The 27,363-nt window shown below is 38.0% G+C and overlaps 1 protein-coding gene and 1 non-coding gene across 3 annotated transcripts; both read left to right on the plus strand.

Annotated features, from left to right (window-relative positions):
- The first annotated feature begins 4,583 nt into the window (after positions 1–4,583).
- Positions 4,584–4,690, plus strand: LOC122280161. Its single transcript, XR_006229749.1, has one exon. It is a non-coding gene; the product is annotated as a small nucleolar RNA R71 (small nucleolar RNA).
- Positions 4,691–23,410: 18,720 nt separating this feature from the next.
- LOC122278060 (transcription factor bHLH112-like) lies at positions 23,411–26,602 on the plus strand. 2 transcript variants are annotated; one of them, XM_043088135.1, is made up of 7 exons: positions 23,411–23,939; positions 24,201–24,813; positions 24,898–25,014; positions 25,137–25,202; positions 25,317–25,376; positions 25,558–25,608; positions 25,721–26,602. In XM_043088135.1, exons 1-7 carry the CDS (start codon positions 23,623–23,625, stop codon positions 25,880–25,882), a joined length of 1,386 nt encoding a protein of 461 aa, XP_042944069.1. In that variant the 5' UTR covers positions 23,411–23,622; the 3' UTR covers positions 25,883–26,602. The 2 variants fall into 2 exon arrangements, with proteins under 2 accessions (XP_042944069.1, XP_042944068.1); XM_043088134.1 differs by having other exon boundaries at positions 23,416–23,939; positions 25,317–25,382.
- Positions 26,603–27,363: the final 761 nt, after the last annotated feature.

Consider the following 27,363-nt stretch of genomic DNA (forward strand, 5'->3'; position numbering starts at 1 on the left):
GGAATCGCTAAGGTTTTTGTAGTTGCAAATAAAACTAGATCAACTCAAAGAGAAATAAGCAAAGAAAATAAAACTGACTTTCAAAGATCAAATTCAATAGGGAAGAAAACTTCTAGGAAATCGATTTCACCATAATTCTTCACTATACTTTTCTCATCCAGCTAATTTAACTTAAACCTCTTTTGTCTATTAGCAAATATCTAATTCATCCAAAAGCCTCTTTCGATAGTCAATTGGAAGTGATTCTAGTTTATCAATTCACACAAGAGTATGCAAATTAAATAATCAAGAACGCAATAAGACCAATGATTTAATTACTACACAGGTTCATACAAGTCTTTTGATCTCTATACTTACCTATGCTGAAATATCCAAGATCTACCCTATGATTCCCTCTTTCGATAGCAAATCACAAGATTAATAATCATCTAATCAATGGCCAGTTAATTAGAAGTATTAAACTCAGATTAAATCAGATAAACAAAGAGAGAATTGCATTAAATTAGCATGGACAAACAAGCATAGTTCGGAAATAGGTTACATCGTTTTCCTAGAATAAAGAAAATTTAGCTCATGCTAGAAATGGAATTCAACATAAACAAATTCACCATAATTGTTCTGAGAAGATGGGAAGAAGAAAATAAACACTGAAAAATCCTCCTTGCAGCCTCAACTCGTCGTCAAAAGCTCAAGGGAACGATTCAACGCTTTTCTCCCGTCCGTGCTCGTGTATGAATCCAACGTACGTGCAATAAATTGGAATTCCGTCTCCAAAACAAATGATTTGAATCCCTCTAGCTATGTTTTTCTCTCCCAAAGAGTGTTCTCCAGTCAAAACTTGCGGCTCTAGAGTGAAAAATGGCTTTTATATGGTCCCACGGCAGAAAACCTAAAATCTGTCAAAATACGATGTTCGCTCGAGCGGGGTGTCGAGCGCGCGTCGAGCGTTCGACTTTGCCTGATTTCGCTCGAGCGTCCTATCGAGTGCACATCGAGCGTTCGACTCTACCTGATTTCGCTCGAGCGGCTAATGTCTCTGCTCGAGCGATCTTCGTTTTTCATCAACCCGCTCGAGCTCCCTGTCGAGCGGCAGTCGAGCGTTTGAATCTGCCTGAATTTGCTCGAGCGGCCAAAAGCCTCCGCTCGAGCGAACTTGTAAAATCTGCAATATGAAATTTTGCAAGTCATCAAATACCCCCAAACTTACAACTTTGTTTGTCCTCAAACAAAAAGAAAAAACAAATGATAGTTTAGGCAATATCAACTCGACCCCAAAGAGAAGTATCATCACTCACCAAGCTTTTATGAATTTAGATTTCATCTCTAGTATCTTACTCTTTTAACATCAAAGATAGCAAGAAAATCAATCAAAAATTTTGCAATTTGTCAAGCAAGAGTTAGGCGTTTACTTCAACCTAAAGCTAAGACCTTGAGTGTGTGTGTGATATAGTCAATTTAACCTCAAACCACCTGCAAACTCAGATAAAAGTAGAACAATCAAAATCAGAAGAATTCTCTTAAAACTTAACCCCATAAGTCCAATTTTCAGAAATCCTCTCCACTAATGTAGTCAACACCAAAATCAAAGATCAAAAGGTCTTTATTAAGGTTGTAATGATAGGCCACAGGGTGAGGGTTAAGAAAGAACTGGATATGGGAAATTAAATCAAACTGGGAAAATAATTAGTGAAAAGAACATTAAAAGAGAAACTCACATGATTCAAATCATAGCTCTTTCTTGGCAATATGCTCATACTTGTGGCATTATTATTGTTGTAATCACTGATGTAATACCAACACTTCCCTTAACAAAATTTGAGGTAATTCACTTTCCGCTTGACGACTTCTTTTTCTTTTCTTTTCTTTTTCTCTCTTTTTTTTTTTTTTTAATCACTTCCTTTCTTCTTCTTCTTTTTCTTTGATCAAATAGAGCAAACATAATACTATTCATCATGAAACCAATTTTCTCTTTTAAATGTAACTCTCCACCAAAGTATTTTCTCAAACTATCAACGGTAGATTCATTGTTTTTCAGGCTTAGAGCGGGCATGGTTTATGTAGTTTTAAGAATCAATAAAGGCTCATGAAGGCTCAAGGGGGTTGACTATGGAAACACACCATGTAATGATGGCATGACATTTAGGACGGCTGGGAAAGCTTTTTGGTTATGCCAAAGAAATGCCTAGATCATTTCTCTAATATTTGGTCTCAACTAGGATTTCGCCTCAAGGACCCATCAACGGATTCTAGAGTAAAGCAAAATCGAACCTCCCTCTTTCAATTAATTCAATTTCTTCTCTTCATAAGTAAAATGGAATAAGAGAAAAATGACTATGTGCTCAATTGTGTTCAAGGTCAAAGATTTAAACCAAAGTACCCACAAAACTTCACTTGACATAAAAGAAATTTTTGAAAATTTTTCTCAAAACCATCTTCAATCACAAATTTCAGAGTCATAGAGAATTCAATCTTACTCCAATGCATGCTTGGTAAGAGACTCAAACAACCCATCAACAACCCAAGACTTAGAAAACAAGAGGATCAAATGATTATAGGAGTTTACACCCCCAAACTTAAACTAAACAATGTCCTCATTGTTATGCAAAAGTAAAAAGGATTGAAGAAATAAAGGAACTTCCCTGGTTGCATGATGAATCTTCCGAGGTTTTTAAATTTTCCAGCTCTTTATTCATGCTAAATAAACCTGCATCGAAAACCAATTTATTAAAACTTAAATAAACAAAGATAATAAAATAAATGAAAGAGTAAAAGATAGATCTATGGGTTGCCTCCCATAAGCGCTTGTTTTAAAGTCTACAGCCAGACTTTTCAATCTTCATCAATCGGGATCTCTAAGAGGAATAAGTGTACAGTTCCTCTCCACTTCATTGGTAAGTGATGTATCCTGCTGCAAGGCTCGTTCTAGGTGATTGGCTGGTGCATCTTCTTTAAAGGGCTTTTCCACACCTTGCTTAATGACATCAACCCGGAAGCAAGTGCTTGGCTCTTCTGGAATTCTCATGGCTTGGTAAATTTTGAACAAAACCTCTTCCTTGTTAACTCTCAATGTTAACTCACCCTTTTGAACATCAATCAAAGCTCTTCCCGTAGCCAAGAATGGTCGGCCAAGAATTAGTGGGACTTCTTCATCTTCTTCCATGTCTAGCACCACAAAATCAGCAGGGAAGATAAATTTATCCACTTTTACCAATACGTCTTCTATGATTCCACGTGGATACTTGATGGACCGATCCGCTAGTTGCAAAGAAATTGTTGTAGGCTTCATATCTTCAAATCCTAATTTCCTGCAAACAGAAAGTGGCATAAGATTAATGCTAGCACCAAGATCACATAAAACTTTATCAAAAAATGAATTTCCAATAGTGCAAGGCAAAGTAAAACTCCCCGAATCTTTTAATTTTTGAGGCAATTTCTTTTGAAGAATGGCACTACATTCTTCAGAAAGCTTCACTGTTTCAAACTCTTCCAACCTTCTCTTCTTGGAAATAATGTCCTTCAGGAATTTGACATAATTTGGCATTTGTTCCAAGGCATCTGCAAAAGGAATATTTATGTGAATTTTCTTAAAAATATCCAAAAACTTAGAAAATTGCTTATCTAGTTTTTGCTTTTGAAAACGCTGAGGGTAAGGAAGTGGAGGAGCAAGAATAGGAGGATTGTCAGGAAATGAAATTGTAGGAGCAAAGTCGGTCTCCTCTAGTGTATTATTGACAATCTCATCTTCTTCTACTTTATTCTTGCTTTGGCCAATGTTCACAGCTGTAGGGGTGGACTTGCTCTCCTTCAATGGTGACCTCTCTATTTCTTTTCCACTCCTAAGTGTGATGGCCTTGCATTGTTCCTTTGGATTCACTTCAGTGTTGCTAGGAAAAGCTCCTCTTTGTTGGGCATTGATGGTAGTGGCTAGTTGCCCAATTTGCACTTCAATATTCTTTATAGCAGCTCCCATATTGCTACAATGAGTCTCAATGTTGTCCAACCGTGAGTCAGTCTTTTTAAACCGTGCATTGGTCTCTTGAACAAAGGAAACCATGGCATCCTCAAGTGACATCTTCTTCTCGCTTGGTTGGCTATCAAATCCGGGAGGATGTTGAGGTTGCAACACATTCTTCGTATTTCCATATGAAAAATTCTCATGATTTCTAAGCCCTGGATGATAGTAATTTGGCATAGGATTACCACGATAGTTGTAGTTCCGATTGTTGACATATTGAACTTGTTCTTGACTCGCCTCATTGCTTGGAACTATCATACTTGTAGATGCAATATATTCTGTACTTTGTGGTATCCTTTGTGTTGTCAAGGCTGAAATCTGATGAGATAGAGTAGCTACTTGAGCGGAAAGAGCTGCTATCGGCTCCAAGTCATGAATTCCAGCAACCTTCTTAGCCAAAGTCCTCTCAGTTGGCCATTGATAGTTGTTTGAGGCCATTTCCTCCAAAAGTGCAGTAGCACCTTCAGCTGTCTTCGACATCAGAGTTCCACCAGAAGCAGCATCAACTATAGTTCGAGTTTGCCCATTTAACCAATTATAGAACATCTAAACTTGCAACCAATCTGGCAATCCATGTTGTGGGCAACGTCGAACCAAGTCTTTATACCTCTCCCAAGCTTCATAGAGTGACTCAAAATCATTTTGCTTGAACTGGCCAATCTCACTCCTGAGTTGGGCTGTTTTTGCAGGAGGAAAGAATTTAGCAAGAAACCTCTCAGCCATGTCCTGCCAACTAACAATGCTTCCCGGTTGTAGAGATTGTAGCCAACCTCTAGCCTTGTCCCTCAAAGAGAAAGGAAACAATCTCAGTCTAATGGTGTCTTCAGTAACACCATTGATCTTCACAGTGTCACAAATCTCCAAGAACATTGCCAAGTGAATATTGGGATCATCAAGTGGCGATTCACTGAATTGAGCCTGCTGCACCATGCTAATCAAAGCTGGTTTGAGCTCAAAGTTGTTGGCATTGATTGGCTGGCGTATTATGCTCGAGTAATTTCCATTCACAACTGGCCGCACATAGTCCTTCAAGGTGCGTGGTAGTACCTCACGATCTTCTTCAGCCATAGCTAGTATCTTATTTCTTCTTAGTGATCTAAGAGTTCTTTCAATCTCCGGATCAATAGGAATAATGTCACGAGATCTAGCACGGCGCATCTAATGTCAGAAACACACCTGTAGAACAAATTAAAACAAAATTCTAAATTAAAACCAAGATTACTTTGTATCGATATTGACAAAAAGAATAAGAATAAACCAATCCCCGACAACGGCGCCAAAACTGCAAGTGCACAGTATCGTAGTTTTATAATAAAGTGGTAAGAAGAGTATCGTCCTCAGGGATTGGTACCTTACTCTTGCCAAATATCAAAATTATACTAATCTCAATTTTATCTAGAGGAATCGCTAAGGTTTTTGTAGTTGCAAATAAAACTAGATCAACTCAAAGAGAAATAAGCAAAGAAAATAAAACTGACTTTCAAAGATCAAATTCAATAGGGAAGAAAACTTCTAGGAAATCGATTTCACCATAATTCTTCACTATACTTTTCTCATCCAGCTAATTTAACTTAAACCTCTTTTGTCTATTAGCAAATCTCTAATTCATCCAAAAGCCTCTTTCGATAGTCAATTGGAAGTGATTCTAGTTTATCAATTCACACAAGAGTATGCAAATTAAATAATCAAGAACGCAATAAGACCAATGATTTAATTACTACACAGGTTCATACAAGTCTTTCGATCTCTATACTTACCTATGCTGAAATATCCAAGATCTACCCTATGATTCCCTCTTTCGATAGCAAATCACAAGATTAATAATCATCTAATCAATGGCCAGTTAATTAGAAGCATTAAACTCAGAATAAATCAGATAAACAAAGAGAGAATTGCATTAAATTAGTATGGACAAACAAGCATAGTTCGGAAATAGGTTACATCGTTTTCCTAGAATAAAGAAAATTTAGCTCATGCTAGAAATGGAATTCAACATAAACGAATTCACCATAATTGTTCTGAGAAGATGGGAAGAAGAAAATAAACACTGAAAAATCCTCCTTGCAGCCTCAACTCGTCGTCAAAAGCTCAAGGGAACGATTCAACGCTTTTCTCCCGTCCGTGCTCGTGTATGAATCCAACGTACGTGCAATAAATTGGAATTCCGTCTCCAAAACAAATGATTTGAATCCCTCTAGCTATGTTTTTCTCTCCCAAAGAGTGTTCTCCAATCAAAACTCGCGGCTCTAGAGTGAAAAATAGCTTTTATATGGTCCCACGGCGGAAAACTTAAAATCTGTCAAAATACGATGTTCGCTCGAGCGGGGTGTCGAGCGCGCGTCGAGCGTTCGACTCTGCCTGATTTTGCTCGAGCGCACATCGAGCGTTCGACTCTACCTGATTTCGCTCGAGTGGCCAATGTCTCTGCTCGAGCGATCTTCGTTTTTCAGCAACCCGCTCGAGCTCCCTGTCGAGCGGCAGTCGAGCGTTTGAATCTGCCTGAATTCGCTCGAGCGGAGGCTTTTGGCCGCTCGAGTGAATTCATACACCTCACACAGGAAAGCTCCCCGGAGTGGGAATGCTCCCCTAAGGGAATAACGAACCTCCCCTAAGGAAGCACACCTCGCACAGGAATACTCCTGTAAGGCAATAAACGAACCTCTCCTGAGGAAGTGCACCTCGTGTGACAAAGCTCCCCGGCATGGAAATGCTCCCCTAAGGGAATGATGAATCTCCCCCAACAAAATGCATCTCGCACGGGAAAGCTCCCCGGCATGGGAATGCTCCTTTGAGGGAATGACAAGCCTTCCCTGAGGAAGCACATCTCACATGGGAATGCTCCCATAAGGGAATGAATGAACCTCCCCTGAGGAAGTGCACCTCGTGTGGGAAAGCTCACTGGTGTGGGAATCCTCCTTGGAGGGAATGATGAACCTCCCCTAAGGAAATACACCTCACGCAAGAAAGCTCCCCGATGTGGAAATGTTCCCTTGAGGGAATGACAAACCTCCCTCGAGGAAATACATCTCCTGCGCAAAAGCTCTCCGGCATGGAAATGCTTCTCTAAGGGAATGATGAACCTCCACTGAGGAAGCACATCTCGCAAGGGAATGCTCTCGTAAGGGAATGAACAAACCTCTCCTTAGGAAGTGCACCTCATGTGGGAAAGCTCCCCGGCATAGGAATGCTCCCTTGAAGGAATGACAAACCTCTCCCAAGGAAAATCACCTAGCCTAAGAATGCTCCCCGGTGCGAGAATGCTCCCCTAAGGGAATGCTTCCATGAGGGGATGAATGAGCCCTCAAAGACCTCGAAGTCTCACCGCGTCAAATCAATGAAGAAGGTTGGTAATTATTGAGTATACATGTCAAGGTTTTGATTTTGTAGAATGTATGCAAAAGATTTGGACGAGTTTGGCTTACACGCCCCTCGACCCCTTTCGTAGAGCGCCAAGATCAACTAAGCCTTATCGGTTCTACATATCAGAGGGATTTCTGTTGTGGCTTTAACTATTCGGCATGCTCAAGCAAAATGGGGGCCTTGCATACAAGATCATCGGCCAGTTATGCTATTAGGGGTCTCCCATATTGCTAAGTGTAAAGGGTCAATCGTACTCGGCGGGGTGTCATCAAAAAGGTTATCAAATTTCCACAGTACCGGCGAGCGGTCAGTGCATTGCTACCTGTAAAAGGCATACACGATACAAGCAAGCATCATAAAGAATGACAACAAAACAAGAAAACATAAAAAGAAAAGTATTTTATTCACCAATTACCAGAAAAATTACAACGGAAGGGCTACAACATAAATTGAGAAACCATGTAAAGAGAAACAAAAGTCAAACACAGCTTAAAGGTCCAAGTTGGACTTGGCGGGCTACGACACCATTGGAGGTAGGGCTTGGTGGGTACGATACTATCAGTAGAAAAAGGTAGCGACTCTAGGGGTCCAAATAGTAACTCTAGAGAGGCACCATCGCAGAACTGCAGAAGGGAAGTAGGACAGAAATTGACTTGAAGGGGGGACTCGATCAACCAGAACTCTGCGGACTCCCTTGGCGAATAGGGAAAGATGAAGAGCTCGAGTTGAAGGTAAGACCCACCGTGGTCTCCATAAAAGCCCCCCTATGGCACTGGTCTCCTCTCCTACTCCTCCCCGGGCCTGAGTAGACTCAGAACGCCCGAAATCTCCTTCGATAATCTAGTCAAGGAGGGAAGCCCCCCTTTCCCGGGGTGAGGAAGCAACCTGGGTTGTAATGAGGAACCGCGAACTACACGAGGAGTTTTGAGGCAGAGAAACCCATTGAACGGCCCACCCGTGAGGCTGAGGGTATGCCTTCTTTTCAGAACATCTCCTAGTAATAAAGAACGACACGACTTTTAGAAAGGCATTCGTTAGAGGTTCGAATGGATTGCCACACACATATCTCTGTAAAAGCTCACCGCAGGATTTGGCATCACAAGGTCAGCCTTGAACCATAGTACCCATCGAGGTCAAAAAGGACCAACGTGATTAGAACACTTGAAGTGCAGAAGGGAAAGATTGATGGCAAATATTGAAGATAGGGAGGCCTATATATATATATAGGCTGGGAATGATGGCTCGCCTCCCAAAATGCATGCAACATGAATGTTTTGGTGGCTCCGTCAGATCTGGCCAGAATCTCATAGAAAAATCCCACATAGATTTCATAGCACGCATGACGAAATGTTGCCCACGCCATAAAGGCAGAACAACCGACGGGCGCACAATTAAAGGCTAACTGCTCAAAATCCTTCCAGATTCGCAAAAGGGACATTAGTCATCAACCCATTCTCTTAGGAAGACTAAAAGACAGGTAAGACAATAAAGACAAAAAGATGGAATTCAAAGCGTCTCGTGAAGAGGAAGACACTACGAGCAAACAATAAAGGAATAGGTTGAAAGGAGAAGACAAAATGTTGGAAGATGATTAAGGCATAAAGAAGATTCATTGTTATTAATTCATTTACAAAAGGCCACGTGGCATCTGTCAGTACTACCAAAACGGTCTGGGATATCAAAAAAGAAAAAGATGAACCATGACAGTAAAGGGGGGTTAGGACCGGGAGGCTCTTAGCTCCCCTATGGGGTCATAGAGGCCTATCTTGGCATAGCCTAGCACGTGCCCAAGGCCTGCAGGGTGATCCTCAAGACTCCCTCCCCTTGAGCCAGTGACAGCATTCCTCTAGTGAGGGGGATCGGCGGGATAGTCATCTTCCGAAAGGAAAGCATTTGGAATCATCTCCCACCCCAGCTCGCCGGCGTGGTTGAGGACTGGGGCGTCAGCTCAAGGTCCTTGTAATCCATTGCCTGCAAATGCACCTCCAAATCCTCTGAGATATCCTGAGGATTGAGGATGACGTAGTCGTGCATCTTCTCTAGACCCTTCAAGTACCCGTGAGACCAGGCTTCATCACGGACTTAGAGAGTCTTGCCCAGTTGCTAACTTAACCGCATGGCCACTTCTTGCACCTGCGACAGGTCGCTGCACAGATCTCGGATGACCACATTCTAGTTGAAAATTCTCTTATGGCCTGCCCCCAAGTTGGCTAGTACTTCCTCTTATGCAACAAGGCCCCACAGTCTTCCGCAATGGTTGATAAGGTGGAGCGCTCCTCATTCAGCATCTTAATCTAGTGGGAGTGGAAGTCTCGGAGCCCTCTCAAATACTCATTTTCTACTTGGAGAAGATCCTGTGACTCTTGGAGCTTACACAGCAACCCTTGAGCCTTCAGGGCCCAATCTCTGGCTACGATCAGCTCTGCCTCTAAGAATCTTCACTCCACTCTCTCCTGCTCCACTATAGACCGAAGGCTCCATACCTCATCTTTGGCAGCTTCCAGCCACCCGCAAAACACTCGGCAAACACTCTAACTCCCTGCGCGGGTTTAGGAGTTAGAAAGAAAAGACAGTAGACTTTAAAAAAAAAAGAGAAACCAAAAATAGAAGAGAAGAAAGGTAGGATGCAAGGCAGATAAAGAAAGAGAGACCTCAGAAAGAAGCTTCTACAGCTGCTCCACCTCACAGTCTATGGCATGGTCTTCCTGTAAGGCCTTACCCGTATGTTCGGGAGGAACAACTTCACCCACGGTTTCCAAAGGATGCCCTTCCCCTTTTGGGGGCCTAGCCAACACGTCCTTGTTGTACCCATAGCCAGGGGAAGTAAGGGTGCCCTCACTTAACGATAAGGCAGGGCAGACTGCAACAAACGAACCACCCTCTTCCTCGTGTCTGCCACCGTCCCACTCCGGGGGACTTACCACCCCCGCCACAGCCTTGTTAGGACTAGGCAGGGTGGAAAACCCTTGCACATCCCTCAGCTGTCCTCCTCTAGACCCATCAGCATTTTTAGCGGCCTTCGGCCCGATCTAAATAGTAGGGAGTGAGCCCTCACATGCCATGGCAATGCGTCCAAGATCGAAGATGCATTCATCAGTAGGTTCCAAAACTTGAGTTTGGCGAGGTGCCCTGTCCAGAAGGGCACCCCAGTATATTGGCCCTTTGCGAGATGTTTGTCCTCTCCGCTGAGGTACATGGGCCTTGGCGATTGGGATCTCTCATGGGGACGACAAGGGTAAGGGACATAGGGGTTGTACTTGGGCCCGACAGCCCCCAGCAACCTGGCATTGGGCTGGCATTGCGGAAGAAGAAGGGCTTACTATTTCCCCTAGTCCAAGAGGGGCCACACTTGTAGTATAAGGAGCCAAGGCCTTCGGAAATGTCAAGACCTCCCCCTTGGCTCCTAGCGGATCCTCTTCCCCGTATCTTTGAGAGAGGAATCTGCTACCCACTTCCTCGAAGAGTATGGCAACGAGTTGATGGCAACACCCCAGATAAAGGGGGTGACATGACTCAGTAGAAGGAAGAAAGTGGTCAGATTATATTCCCCAAGGAGAACCTTAGAATGGACTAGGAGTGGGTGTTAGGCAGCCCATTCCGGAAAGATCATGATTCAGCGTGTCTCGGCCAGCGTAGCTACTAAGTACACCACCTTTTCACTCGGGACAACTCCCTAGGACGCCTTTATCAAGAATTCAGCCTGAGAAATCTGCCCCCATTCGGAATTCCCACCCTTGGTCGGCCAACAAAAATAATTTACTGGTCTAGTCTGAGACCTTTCGGTATCTCGACTCCAACACGACCAGCATGGGTGCCATTCCTCTGAAACTGTAGATCTCTCCGGTACCACTTTTTACGTGGCGAGTCAAGAGGAACTCACGGTAAATCATGAGGTCGGCACCCTCTGGGTCAAACTTTGACAAGACTCGCCGCCATAGTACACAGTAGTACATCAAAATCCACAAAGCTTTTGGATGAAGCTAGCCGGGCGCCAGCCCCAAGCAATAAAGAATTTCACTAACAGGGCGAGGAAAGGGTAGCCTTAGCCCACAGGAAAACATTATGGGAAAAAGGGCAGCCCACGCCGCTTAGCCATCAACATTCATGGCCCTTTCATGAGATCTGGGAACCTCCAAGATCACCGAGTTTGACATGTGGTAAGCCAAGGTTAGCGACTGAATGAAGGCTAAGCTAGCCTTAAAATGCCAGAAGTGACCAGCAAACCCAAGCTCCAATGAGCAGGCCTCAAGGCGATGTTTAGAGATAGCCATGTTGGAGGACTTCTGGGAAGCCATCGAGGCAACGAAGATTGAATTACGTGAGGAAGGCACGAAGTTAAGGGGAAGAGGAGATGATGACAGTAGCAAAGATACAAAGGTAGCAGGAAGCACTCACACAACATGGATCGGAAAGGGGGTCAAATTTAAAGGCATAGTATGGTCGCACAGTTACCAAAGGGAGGTAGCATCTGACAGCCTACCTTGCAGGGTATGCGAAGCGAGGGGCACTTCATTAACATCTTGAGAATAATAATGGTGAAGTCGGCATCGGACACGTGGAATGACCAACCTGCCAGTAGCGAGGAAGGTGACTGACAATAGTGAATAAGAGACTACAGAAATTCCCATTGGGTAAGCCCGATGAGAATTGGCAAGATATGTAACAGCCCGCTAGAAATTCAATAGTGAAATTTCTATTAGTTTTAGGAATCTCGTGAAGACCCCATAAGTTTTTACGAATCTATTAATCGTATAGGTTTTAGTCAAACCACATAGTTAGTGTTATTACTCACTATGGTATCAGAAGTGTATTTTTTATTATTGAAGATAGTTAGAAGTGTCAAAATATATTATGGTTTGTGCCATTAGACTCGGTGGGTTATTTAAGGTCTTATGGTGTAATAATTCTTTTTCATATTTTCGGACGAAACGTCTGTTCAAAACTGTGGATATTATTGGGTAAAAATATCTTGAGCTGATTTTGTGGATATTATTGGGTAAAAATATCTTGAGCCCATTTTTGTGGATATTATTGGATAAAAATATCTTGACCTGATTTTTGTGGATATTATTGGGTAAAAATATATTGAACTGATTTTTGTGGATATTATTGGGTAAGAAAGACCAACACTCAACTCTCACTTCAGCCACATCCTCTTCCATGTCTTGTGCATAAATATTTCTAACCCACTCCCCATGAAATTATCTTCCTTTCCACCTTTTATTGAAAGAACACCAAACACTCTCTAGGACGACTTTTAGATATTCTTTTGCATGCCCATTTCGAAGCTTTTTTAAGTATTTTATCATAAAGTTTCCTTCATACAAGTTATTAATTTTTGAGTCTAGTTTACGTAGATATCTTATTTGTTCCATTTGAAGATCATTTGGTCAGTCAAATATTGTTTAAACTCTAGAAAGGTCATTCTGGGAGATAAACTGGAGAATATGTTGTATTTTGGAGTTTTTGACCAAGCTAATGGATAGATCTTGGTCTGAAATTTTTATGAAGTATTGTTAATCTGTGTATATGATTAATTTTTGAGGATTTGTTGCATAATTAAAGGTTTTGATGAAATATTTTCTTAGATCATAAACTTAGAAACTGGAAGAGGTAAAACAGTTTCTGTTTTGAGAAAGTTTAAATCTTTGGTGGTTTAAACCTATTCCAATGGTTTTGATAATTTTATTGGAGTATCCTAAACCTCTTATATACATGTTAGAATATTATTTTGAAGATATTTGATGTTAGTTTCAAAGATATGAAATATTATGCAACGAGATGTTCGGATAGGCTAAAGAGTGGATGTTCTTGGCTCAATTTATATTTTGGTTAATTTTTAATTATGTGATCTTGAATTAGAAGCTCATATATGTTTTAAGACATCTTTTTAAATCATGTGATGGTTTAGTTTGAAGATCACATCTTTATAAGTCATAAATCAAAAGGTTGATCAAAACAAGTTAGAAACAAAAATCAATGGAAATAGCATATGAGAATTTCGGCCCTATGCAGTTTTAATAGTTGTGATTAGTTTTAAATTGATATTTAAGTTTAGGATAAAATTTACATGAGACATGTAAATTTTGGTGACTTTTAGAGTTAGCATGCAAAACCCTTAAGTTAGGGGTAAAATGATCATTTTCTCACATGTAGAGGGTAAAATGGAAATTTTGCTCTTAAGTTAGTATTTTTACATATCTCAAATTATTAGTGATTTAGTTCTAACTTTTAGAATCCCAGTTACAGTTTCTCGTGATCGCGCTTGAGTTTTCATAAGAAACGCAGAGATCAAAGTAAGTTAACTTTTAACTTACTAGCAATTTACTGTGTATGTGTACTAGGTAAAGGAACTACAGTGTATGTATGTGTGCTATCATATATGCCATGCCATACTAAGTCATCACATATTTGTTTGTTATACAGAATTTATTCTGTCATGAGTTTCATCTCTTACATAAGATATTCTGTCACTTATTACTATATATTGCAAGTACATCATGTTAAATATGTCATCTATTACATGTATGTCATGTCATGTTCACTGTTGCAAGTATGTCATGTTAATTATATTTCCGTTACATGTGATATCATGTTATGAAATATTGTATGTTACATATTTAAGTCATGTTACGATATAACCTTATCTCAAGTTGGTCATGTCTTTTAAGTTATGTTCAAGTCACGTATGTTACATCAGGGCTTCTGTCTTTTTGTATTCCAGTCACGTTTCATCTTGAGTTACATACATTCAGTTTCGTGGGGTCCATAACAACTGTGGCACATGAAGTATGAGGTCACAGCAATTGTGATGCATACACTACGTGAGACACAGCAATTGTGACATGTAGAATACATGGGGCCACAACAACTTTGGAGTATGTATTTAACTGCATTGTGACACGTAAAATACATGGAGCCATAACAACTGTAGAGTATGTATTAAAGCAGTTAAAGAATAAGTTTCAGATCACGTTCATGTTAAGTCAAGTTTCAGAGCAAGTTCATGTTAAGTCAAATTTTAGATCAAGTTCATGTTAAGTTAAGTTCAGTTCACGTTTCAATTTACGTTATGTCAGTTATGTTATATTGTACGTCAAGTTATGCTTTAATTACTTATGAATTTGATTATGCATTCATTCTTTAACTGTCATCCATACATCATTAGCCTGTGTGGAAGTTTTTTGTTAACTTACTGAGATTTGTAATCAAATCTCACTGTGGTAGTCTCAACTACCATTCCCCCTGAATGGTAGATCTTGTTACAGGACCTGAAAGAGAATCAGCAGCTGACCAACTAGACACAGTCGACTGAGTGACGGTGCGATGTCAATATTAATATAGTAGTTAACTTAAATTACTATATGTACGATGGAGTTGCATCTCCAGTACTTTTCGGATCATAACTATTTTGGACTAGTGTGATGATTTTAGTTGTTCAATAGGTTTTTATGTATGAAGTATGTTTTAAGCATTTGGGATATTTTTAGTTTGGTGCAGAGTATTGCTAAAGAAAAAAAATTATCCGCTGCGAATATTGCATAATGTTAGATGCATGTTAGGAACATTGCATCTTATATGTCATGAATAGGGGCAGGTAACCTTGTGTTGCATGTCTCGAAGTTTCAAATGTCCGTCCAATTCCAAACAGAATTTGGGGGCGTCACAAGATAACTATTAGGGGGAATTTTCGTTATAGGCCCCATGCGAATAGCCCCAAGCCCATCACCTTTCATGGGCCCCATGAGTTAGACGGTCACCGATCTAGGCCCGCGAGGGACTCCCCCCAGCAGCTCGGAGGAAATCACCGATCTAGGCCCCTGACCCATATTGGTCTGAGGAAATCACCCGCATTGAGATGGGACGTTGTAGTAACAGCACAGGAATCCCAGTTGGAGGAAAGGGAGAGAAACACACTAAGAAAAATGGACGGAATTGATTAGTAACACTAGGAGAACACGCCATCTTAAAGATAGCATGACGGTGGAGTCTCTAGGGAGGCCTCCCTCTTCCCTAGAACATAGGGTATAGCCTCCTAACTTGAGGAGCCGAGTATAAAGAGACACCCATAATTACGAGGTAAATGGACCGATCCTTAATGGCAAATTGTTACTAGACTTCTATGTTTTCCTTTGGAGCATTTTCCTGGAGAAAAAGACTAACTTAGGCATTGGAGGCTTCCCAGGCTATCGACAACCAACGCTTTCCTTGTTGTAGGACACCGATCAAGCCAAGGCCCGAACCGCTGAGCAGCCCGGCCCAAAGGTGTACGAAACACAACATTAACACATCACATAATTTTCAATCATCTTTTTGCTGGTTATTTAAGTTTGAATAGGCAAGAAAAATGATAAGAAAATAGCATATTGTGGGCTGCTACTCTATTAAGAGGAAATCTTATAGCTGATTGGTCTACTGTTCCTCAAATAATAGCCCTTCAATGGGATTTTCCCACGTAGCTCCTCGATTTCAAATCTCATAGACTTGTCCACAGCTGATAACTGTGAAAGAATGTCCTTCGTGAAAAATCCTTCCTCTCTCCTCTTTCATTGAATCTTCCTCTTCTCTCAAAAAGGAAGCCTCACACATCCACTATTGCAGATATGCTAGTCGGTGAGGAAGCCTCGCATGTCCACTATTGCTGATCTACTCACTGGTGAGGAAGCCTCACACATCCATTGTCGATCTGCTCACTTGATCTGAGGTCTCTCCGGCCACTCACGTTATAATTGCGTACTATACGAGCCCGTGGCTTGTTAGCTTGCTCAATTTTATTTGGTGCTCTTTTCAGGTTTCTAGTTTTGGAATTATGAATATATAGCTTAATGAATTTTGCTTCTTGTTTCATTTTGGGCTCTTCAATTTATTGCCTTTTTTGTTTGGTAGCCGAGTTTAAAAGCTTATTCTCTTGGTTTCTATTTGGGGTTTCTTCGTATTTTTAGATTTAGTTACTAGCACCTGAACTTGTGGTCATTTTTGCTTGGTTATTGAACCTGCTATATGTTCTAGGTTTGAAAAGCTTATCTGCGCTGGTGTTTGTATGGATTTTCTTGGCTTTGATCTGATTATTTGAAAAGCTCATTTCTTGGTTTTTGTATGGGTTTTTCTAGAAGTTCCCTGCTTCCCCTCCAATTTTTGTTAGATGTAGTTATAGACATATAACTTTTAGATGTATTGAATCCTCAGCCTATAATTTCAGAGTAGTGAATCCTTAGCCTCCATGCCCACTGCTACTCTCATACTTGCACTTCTCTCCACCATAGTCATGATCTCTTTCTTGATCACTATCTAAACTATTGTCCCCAACCACATGCATATATAACATGATCATCCTCATCGATCTTTTCCTTCCATTTGTTTCTTTGCTTTTAACGTCTACTTCTTGTGGCTCTCATTCAATACATTAAAGTAGTGATTCCCAGCTCCCACCCATGCATGCATTTTTTAGAAACAATGTCTAATTCATTCCCAGTGAAGTTTATTTGCTTCAGAAAATTATAGAGAAGTCAATACAAAAATAAACCATGGAGTGGTGTAGGAGATAGCGGCGACCTCTGTCAACAACGACGACTGCGCTGTGGTGGGTGAAGGCTGTGGTGGGCAACGGAACAAGCTGAAGGAGAAAAAGCTTTGACGGACAATGGGGGGCAAAGGAAAAGATGTTAGTGGGGGCGACGGAGCTTGGTGGTGCGACAACATTGTTCGGCTATGACGGCGACAAATCTGGTTTGTTGTAGCGGTGGTCTGCTTTCTTGTGGCGGCAATATGGTTATCTCTTGGTTGGAGATCAAATGTGCCTTTTCAGTTCCGCTTGTTCTTCTTAGAATTTTCTTTCATAGGTTTAATCAGATGAGATCAAATCATATACTGTATCTATTATAAAACTTCTTACATTTCTTGTTTGTATTGGGGGCTGTTAAACGCCCAATATGAACCCAACCTACTAGAGCAGAATGCACAACAAAGTCCCCATGCATGATTTGAGCTGCAGGATCTTGATGGTCAAACCATTCGTGGCAACACACCCGACTTGCAGAAGATGCCCTCACAGCTCACACTTGATACCACTGATTCTATTGTAAGTAAGTTACTGGAATGTCCCTCAAATGGATGAGGTGTTATGTACATTTTAGTCTTTATAGTGAGATTCTTTTATTCTTGATAGGTTAGCTATTTGTCCTTTTTACTATAAATGGATAGCGGTACTCTGCATTGTAATGCGCAAGGAATGAAAAGTTAGCAGACACCTTTTCATCAATTCTCACTCTTGTTTTATTCCCTTTCTTTTATTGTTCTTCTTCCTGATTTTTCTCTAAATCTTACACAACCGGTCAGAAGAGGAACTGCTCTATTAAAGGTGCATGCATGCACGTTTTGCTCTTGAGTTTGGGGCCGTACATTGACTAAACTCACATGCATGCATAACTGGTCGTGAGTAGTTTGGATTTGATCATGATCAAACTCAGGTGGTCAACCCACGGCCACAGACATCTCTCCCAGCTAGCACACATGACTCATGGCTATCTCATTTCTTCCATAATATATATTTGTCCATTTAATTTTCTTCTTTCTCAATCTTTTATTAATTATTTAACTTGATTAAGTTTTACTTTTGGGTCCTGTTTTTTCATCATTTGGGATCTTCTTTCCAGAGACAACTTCATATATGCGGCCCCATGGTCCCGTGAACAGCCCTCTTGCTTTTGTGCCCATGCTGCCGCATTCTCTAAACCTAATTACTAGCTAAGTACTCTCCTTCTTTTCTTTTCTTTTTTTTTCCTTTCCTGTCCTTCTTAATTTTCACACCTCAATATCACCTAAGCATGACATGATCGCTAACGTATAATTCTTCAATGTATCAAGGAATATAAATATATACAAAAGGTTAATATGGATGTTGTACGTGCATATATATGATCCAGGGCAGCAAGCGTGCATTAATATTACAACAAAAACTGATCAGATTGAAAAGCAAAACTGGTAAATGTATGCTGCAGCTAGCTAGTTGGCCGGTAATTTATGGTCTCCACATTTTACACACCATCTCTATATGAGAATTGCTACAGACACAAAAAATTACACCAAAGCAAATCTACAAACTGATGTGGTTTTATATGATCTGTTAGATCTACTTTACACTAAAAGTAACTTTACAATTTGATATATTGCATCAAGCTACATCAGTTTGTAGATTTACTTTTATGTAATTTATTTGTGGCTAAAGTATTTATATATATATACACATATACACGGCCTATATATAATGCCATTGATCAGCTCGAACAACTCCTGGGTGCATGATGGCCGTAGAAATTAAATCATTACAAATTGCATAAGAAGTAGGGTCCAATAAAGCAGTCATTTTCGTCCAGCAAGAAATATTCGAAATGTAAAAGAGGACAAGAAGAACATCCAAGCAGGGTGGATAGGAGTACTGACGTCCTAGCTATTAGCTACGTACGCTAATATAGAGGGAAAAAGACCGCTTTGACACAAATATTGGTACTAAAGATCATCAGGGTCAATCTGCTCTCTCTCTCTCTCTCTCTCTCTCTCTCTCTCTCTCTCTCTCTCTGCATTGCTCTAATTACTTCAAACAAAGAATCAGTCCTTAAATTTGTTGTAAAATTATTCAAATTCAATTAACACTCCAACCTGGATGGTGCAGGAATTGCATGCATAGTTTAGAATGTATTATTTCACATTTGTTCTTGCAGGAATTCATGTGTAGTTTAAAATGTATTAGGAAATTAAATCATTGGAAGCCTACCTAGCCTTATCCTAATCACGTACTTAACATATATATATATATATATATATATATATAATCTCAAGTACCAAATCTTCCTTTCTAGCAGAAAATATATATAAAATTTATGACTTTTATAGTGTTGGGGATTTGAATATTTAAAAATTAAGCTAAGGTCATGTTCATAGAACCGTTGGTGATCTAGTTGTACCTCGATCGTCTGTCATCATCTGGGCCCCCAGGCCACTAGATGGTTGTTTTGAAGAGAGTAGATGTCAAGGTTAGCATTGAGGGTTGACAATGCATAAATTAAGAAGACTTGGATGTAGATCGATGATATGTGGTGGTTCCATTCTTTTTTCTATGTCAAAAGATTTGGAGGAAAAAAGTGTTGAACTTGATGCATATTAGATTTTTCATCTCACGGCCTCCATATAATAACATTTTAAGGGCTGCCCATAGTTACATGATAGATGTATAAATTCGTTAAGTACTTACAATTAATACGAAATATAAGACATCAGCAAATACCATTAACATAACGTGTGCTTTGGAGAATCTAAAATGTCCCTAGCTATTATTCACATTCTCAATGTGGTTTTTAAGAACGTAAAATTTTCAAGCTCGTGACTAAAATATATAACTAAGATATTAATATAATATATTGAATTTCCATTAATTTGAGATTCTCATATATAGTTGATTTATTCATGTGCATTATATATGTAAGAACTCGGCCTTATCATGCGTTCCAAAATATCTTCTTCTTCTTCTTCTTCTTCTTCTTCTTTTCCCTACTATCTTCAAGTGTATGATATATTTGGAGAAAACATACATATAAAAAACTAAACCAAAAATGAAAGGAAATACATATATACAAATATTCACCGATATGTAGATTTATAGATCATTTGAACACTTGGAGTACTATCTCATAATTTTGTGAAATTCTTATCAATAGTAGTGAAATGATTTTTGAATAACAGTAAAATAGTTTAAGTTAAAACATTTTATTGGGTTTTGGCGCTTGGGAAATGAGAGAAAAAAAGTTGAAGAAAATTATTATGAAGTTAAAATATTATTTGAATATAATTTTTGTTTTAAACTTTGAAAAAGTTGTATTGATTGTTTTGTTTTGAAGTTTATAAAAATTGTAATAATTAAATGAAAATTTTGAAAATTTGAAATTGAAAAGTGTTTTATGTTTGAGTAATGTTAGGCAAGGAAATTTTAAAAAAGTTTTGATATATTGCTTTCATCTCATCTCATTACCCAAACGTAGTACCATTAATTTATTCAAATGTTACCAAACAAACAATCATTTAAAATTCCCAAGAACCTTAAAAAATTACTCCAAACTAAATATGTACAATAAAAATTATAACAAAATTTTCTTTTAATGAATATATAAATATATATATAAATATATTTACAAAATGAAATTGTCACATATTACATGTAAATGTACATATCTGCATGTTTAGATTTATGCCTTGATCAATGTTCTTTTGTTATGGTAACTTATTTCTTTGACACAAATAAGCATTAAAACTGAAAAAGTATGAAAAAACAAAAGAAACATATGCGGGTTGCATTTCATCATTTGACCAATTAGACCCTAGCTAGGACTAATATATATATATTAGGTGGCGGTCCATAATTATGTGAAATATCACAAACAGCAGACTCGTTTGGACACTTCTAATCAATGTTTTGAATACCGTACCGGATGCCATACCGGTCAAGACACTGGAATGAAATATTTCAGTACCGGTACCGTTTCGGGATAGTCGATATATAAATAAATTATATATATAAATATATATATTAATTATATTTTAAAATAATAATTTATATATAAATAAATTATACATAAATACATATATCTATATAAATTATAAATAGTTTAGTCTAAATTGGGAGTAAAGAAATAAATTTATAGTTTGAAAAAATGAAAAAAAAAACGAGACCGAAATACCGGCCGATACGGGCCGGTACATAGGCCGAAATATCGGCCGGTACGGCCGGTATTTGAACCGGTACGAAATTATAAAATTTCTGTACCGGTCCGGTGGCCGGTATGGAATATACCAGCCAGTACGGTACGATTTTAAAAACAATGCTTCTAATATCTCAAATATCTATAAATAGTAGCGAAATGATTTGGATTAAGATAGTTTATTGGATTTTGAAAAAAAAAAGAATAAGTTTAATAAAAATGTAATAAAGTTAAAAAATTATTGTTTGAATATACTTTTTTTTAATATAATTTTTATTTTTGAAATTTGAAAAAGTTATATTATTTTATGTTAATGTTTGTTTGAAAGTTTTGAAAATTTGTAATGATTAAGTAATATATAATTACATGAAAATGTTGAACATTTAAAATAGAAAAGTGTTTTGTATTTGAGTGACGTTTGAAAATATAATATCTGATAGTATTTTGTTACATGACAAATCAACAAGGCCTAAGACGAGGTATATATGTATACATGTAAATTTATATATGATGAATACATATAGAACTAGTATTTCCCACACGTGGGTTGCTGATAAAAGTCTTGTATTATAGGTTGGAAAACATAAGTTGGCTATGGCCAATGGGAGTATTAGTTTTAAATGAGCTTTGCAATGTTGAAAGAGAAGTAGTTGTCTTCCTTGCATTTTCAAGGCAATTATTAGTAATTCATGGCCTCTGACCTAACCTCTTGCCTTTTGACTTGCATATAGATGTTTAAGTCTACCAAATTTTGCACAATATTTTAGGCTGTATAGGTCTTTGTTGCAAAGAAGTTGTGGATTTCGTGTAACTAACGCGAAAGTTTTTTTGTTTTTTTTGTTTTAACGTTTCTAATCAATCGAATGTGTATATGTTGTAGGGTCTATTTCTTTTTTAGACACGTTTTTCTTTGAGTCAATTGACCTAGAAAGTAGAGCTAGGGTGAGACATCAAGGGTTCAAAATAAAATAGAGTTTTTCTATTCAACAGTCCTGCGCTACACATTTGAGTAAAAAAATTATTTTAATTATTTTTCCTTTTAACACCCTCCCTCTCGATCACTTGTGGGTCAGACTCTTTCTTAATAAATAGCCTAACACGTGAAATATTTAATTAAATAAAAATAGAGTATAGATTTATTATTCGAATTTAGTACCTTTATTTTGATACTGTGTGAAATCATTACTTATGCCAAAATTTTAACATTTATTGAGGGAGAGTTTGGCCCACACATGAGGGAGAAAGTTAAAATATAAAATAAATAATAAAATCTACTCTTCCTATGAATTTAAACTTTTGAAACAAATGGTGATTTTATAATATATCTGCAAGATTGTGAGCCTGTTCCAAATATCCTATATTTTTCTTTAAAAATAAATAATTAGGATGAACAACAAATTTTAAGGAGAACATAATTAATTACTATTTCAATTGGATGAGCTCATCTGTATATTGTATCAATGTCACCAACCGATGGATTTTATATTAAAAAAATGATGCTAAAAACTAACTATCTCGTAATTTTTTTTATCATTATTTAACTATATATGTTGATTTAATACTTTTAACATGCACCTTAATAACTTATTATTACAAAAAAATAATAAATTTTTTAAAGATATTAATTAAATACGATCCCATAAATAAAGATATAATTTTTAATATTACTCTTAATAAAAATTAATTAATTCATTTCAAGTGAGAGCTGGATTAACAAGCCACACAAATAAAATTTATAGAGAAAGGCAAGCAGCCACTTCATGATGCATGCATGTCCCTTTTTCCCCTTTGACTGCTCGTTCCATACTCTTCTACAACCATACATTTCGGCCATCAAATACCGAATGGTTCTAATTATATGCCAAGATTTATCCATCGCTACCTTTACATTATACTAATCAACAGACGAATTCCATCCATTTGATTAGCTCAAAAGTTGCATTATTCCTCCCAAAACCACGAGGGTTGTCAGACAGATCATGAAACATGACCATCATCATCATCATTCCATATATATCCCTTTCATTATAATTTGTATTTATGCAACAAGAATTTTCCCGAATATATATATATATATATATGTATGTATGTATGTATGTATATATGTATACACACAAACGTAAACAAAAAGGACTGTGGCAGAAAAAGCAAAAGAAATTTGGAAAAAAAATAAAGTTGGAGGAAAAGACTGAAAGAGAATTTGATTCAAAATGCTCTCTTTCAATTGTCCAATCATCTCATTGAAAGGTCAACCGGATTCCGATTTAATTAAAATTCCAATGTCCGTACTCTGTTCGTTAACCATTTCATATATAAGTCATTCCCCCACCAAAAGAATTTTGTGATACTGCTTGAATTTAGACATAGATAAACACTAGAGAGAGAGCTAGCTCCAGACACAGGTAAGCGGCTGGAGCATTAACAAGAGGGAGATCCAGTACTACGGCAATAACTTGACTTTATAACCAGCTAGCTAGCTGGTTTCTCGATCTTCTGGGCATGGCAGAGGAATTTCAGACTGGGGTTTGCGGGGCGAATTGGACGATGAATTCATCGAGAAGCCTGTTCACGGGAGGCTATATGTGGCCGTCGGATATGGTACTGGATTTGAAGTCCGGGAGGTCTCGTGATCAGGAGACTCTTGATTCGGTTTCTGCAGCTAGGACATCCCTTGTTTTGCAAGATCTGCAGAAGCCTCAGCAGGCTGATTCTACCAGTGGCAGCAGTGCTAGCATCTTGAGTGATTCTGACTTGCAAATGATGGGTTTCGGCTTTTCATCATCGTCAACAACTTCGGATTTGAACCAAGCTTTGCTGTAAGTTTTGTTCTTTTTCTTAGTCGCTCACAATCTCCTTGTACTTATGATATTTCACTAGTAATTTATATTTCTATCATGGTTACTCCAATCCCAGAAGATCTTACTCTCTAACCCTTTTTCTTTCCCATTTCTTTTCTTTTGGAAAAGAAGTCAATTATATTCTCAATCGATCTTTTCATTATCTAGGGAAACAAGGACACAAGTTTGTATGAGAGAAGTTCCATGACAATCATTTTATTTTGTTTTATTTCTTGGCAGTCGTGGTGGTGGAACATCTGAGAACAATTATAGTTCCATGTTACAAGAAGAACGCATGAATTCGATGTTGAATTACCAACAAGAAAAAGTGGTAGATTCTTCTCAAATTCAAAAGAATTGGATCCCCAAGAGCTTCTCCAATGGAAGCGAAGTACTCACTGCTTATAAGTCTACAATTCAAGACTTTCCTTCGGATAGTGGCTCCAACAATATTACAGAGACTTTCCAGGGAATATCCACCGGTTTTCCTGCGAGTTCAGCTTCTAATTATGGGTACCCTACAACATTCGGACAATGTTTATTTGATCTTGAATCTCAAACCCAGCAACCTCTATTCAACAATCGGCCCATCATGAACTTCAATTACCCATCGAATGCTAATTATGGGACAAACTCTAATGAAATAATTTCTCCTTCTTGTCCTAAGTTCTCTACCATTTATCCAAAGCAACAGCCTTGTGACCTGCACTCCTCCAACAAAACACCCTTTTGGAATACCTCCACGGCCGCTCTAGCTGAAAGTATTCGACCTGGCCTTTTTCCTTCATCACAATCACAATATCTAGCTCCAACATTTGGAGAAAAACCCAAGTTCTCCAACCTCACTGTAAAGGTAAATATCGGATTAGTTCTGGGTTCAAACCAAAGCTAGCTAGCTAGGGCTTTTTGCACTGATTTTAATATAACGGAATTTCAGCCTAAAGTTGAAGATGTACTGCAAGACTCGGTCTCAGTACTGGCGAAGAAAAGTGGCAGTGAACCCGTATTCAAAAGGCCAAGAATTGAAACCCCATCTCCATTACCAACGTTTAAGGTAAGCTTTTGACTAGTGGAAGTTTCAGGAGCTTTACCGTTTTAGTTACTGTTCATAGTTTTGTTTTATCTTTCCTTTTTTCAAAGAAATGGTTGAGGACATATTGCGCAATCTGTCTACAGGTTCGGAAAGAGAAACTAGGGGACCGAATAACTGCACTCCAGCAATTGGTTTCACCTTTCGGAAAGGTGAATTTTTGGATTTATCCTCGACTTTTTCCATTAAGTACAATGAGAAGGAAATCTTTTACTTTTATGAAATAAATTAAAGCTCACCTTTGATGATTCATATTCTTGTTTCAGACTGATACAGCATCCGTTCTCCATGAAGCTATAGATTACATCAAGTTCCTCCATGATCAAGTCGGTGTATGTTTCATTATCTTCTTCATTCTTGTCATCGTGAATATAAAAATAGAGGAAACCCTAATTTGTAAAAACGAGGCTTAAGATGAATATATATATTAGAATACCAGAAATGAAAGAAACTTAACTAATTATAACACATAATACTCTGAACTCATGTTTATGCATATAATTTCAGGTTTTAAGTACTCCATATATGAAAAATGGAACGCCAATTCAGCACCAACAGGTTCAAAATTTACTTATTTTTTTAGCCAAAACAATGATTGCCATTTGTTTCAGTAGTACTTTTCACTTGCATGCAAAAGTTTCAGGATTCAGATTGTTTATATATGTTGCAGGGCTCTGATAAATTGAAGGACAGTAGTCCTGATCAAGACCAAAACCAAGATTTAAGAAGCCGAGGACTCTGTTTGGTTCCGATTTCAAGCACATATCCAGTTGCTAACGAGACAGCAGCTGATTTTTGGACGCCAACATTTGGATCAGGAGCATTCGGGTAGAGAAGCTGAGAATGAAGCCAAAGATTTTCCATATACGGCCAATTAAGTAGTAGTAGAGTATCAACAACCAGAGAAGCTAGAAATACTGATATCAGTTTTGGAAGAAGAATAAAAATTGGAAAGCACAGAAGCTACATATAATTTCCGTGTTGTACCAGTACTCAGGAGGAAAAGCTATATACAGAAACAAAAAAAAAAAAAAGATCGAACAAATTAAAGAGAGAGATTGAAGTAGTGGTCCTTCATATATTGACAGACAATCTTGGGCCAACTGCAAGCAGAATGTAGGCTAACAAATGATTGATTAGTGGCCTCACAATATATATATATATATATATAGGTGTGCTAGAAAACCAAGTATTAAATCTAGTTAGAGGTGGTTAGGAGCAGGAACAACTGCTAATTTTAGCAGAAGTTGACACTGGTTTATATAAAATATACTGCTGCTGCTGCTGCTGTTGCTGTTGATAATATATAACTGAAGATCATTTTGGCAGGAGGAAGATAAAGGGTCTAGCTAGCTTTAGTTGATGATCATTTCAGCTTTAGTTAATTAGTTCTTGTTGATGATGAATGTGATCCTGGTAGATCGATCTGCCGGCAGGCACTGCCTTTTCTTTATACAGAAAAAGTAGAAGAGATGAATGACATTATTGTATGTATTGAATTCATATATATTCAAGATCGAGTAGGAGTCATGATGAGTGGAGTTTGTTTGAATGTGATCTGAACTTTTCTTTTCGCTTGCTTATATGTTTGGAAAAGTCGTGGTGGAAGCCAGAGGGCGGCCCACACGTTCCTTGCTTTTTTAGGGTTTCTGCGAAGTCATAATATGTATGAGAGAGAGAGAGAGAGAGAGAGAGTTTGAGCGCATGCGCACTCCCACTTGTGCATGCCCGTTTGAGATAATGATATATTTGTCTTGGAATCAATAATATCTTCCCAAGTTTTTATCTCAATTTTATATAATCTTTAAAACTTCAGAAAGGATGAGTTATTTTCATACCTACCATTACTTTTACGCATTTATACGTATTTTATTAATATGATTAATCAAATTAATTATTTTATATTAAAAAAAATGATGGAGTCAATCACATTAATAGAGTATACAAAATTAACTGCATATAAAATTTTTGTCTTCATAATAGATTTCAAGATAATATTAATTTTTTAATAAATATTGTTTCCCTCACTTTATATAAACATACCTCATGAGAAAAAACGATTATTTGTTATGAGTTATTTGCAATAAGAATTGATTCATTTTATTCAAAAAAAATAATGAATATTTCGTCACATATAATTGATCACATTTACATATATATATATACAGTTACTTTTAAATATTTTTTACACATTCTATTGATATGATTGGTCAAAATATTTATTTTATATTAAAAAAGTGTGAGATGACTAATTATATTAGTGAAGTGTATAAAAAGTACACAAAAATGACTTTACATAAAGTTTGTATATCT

This window comes from Carya illinoinensis, chromosome 10 (genome assembly GCF_018687715.1).
Source record: "Carya illinoinensis cultivar Pawnee chromosome 10, C.illinoinensisPawnee_v1, whole genome shotgun sequence".
In the NCBI taxonomy this organism is placed as follows: Eukaryota; Viridiplantae; Streptophyta; class Magnoliopsida; order Fagales; family Juglandaceae; genus Carya; species Carya illinoinensis.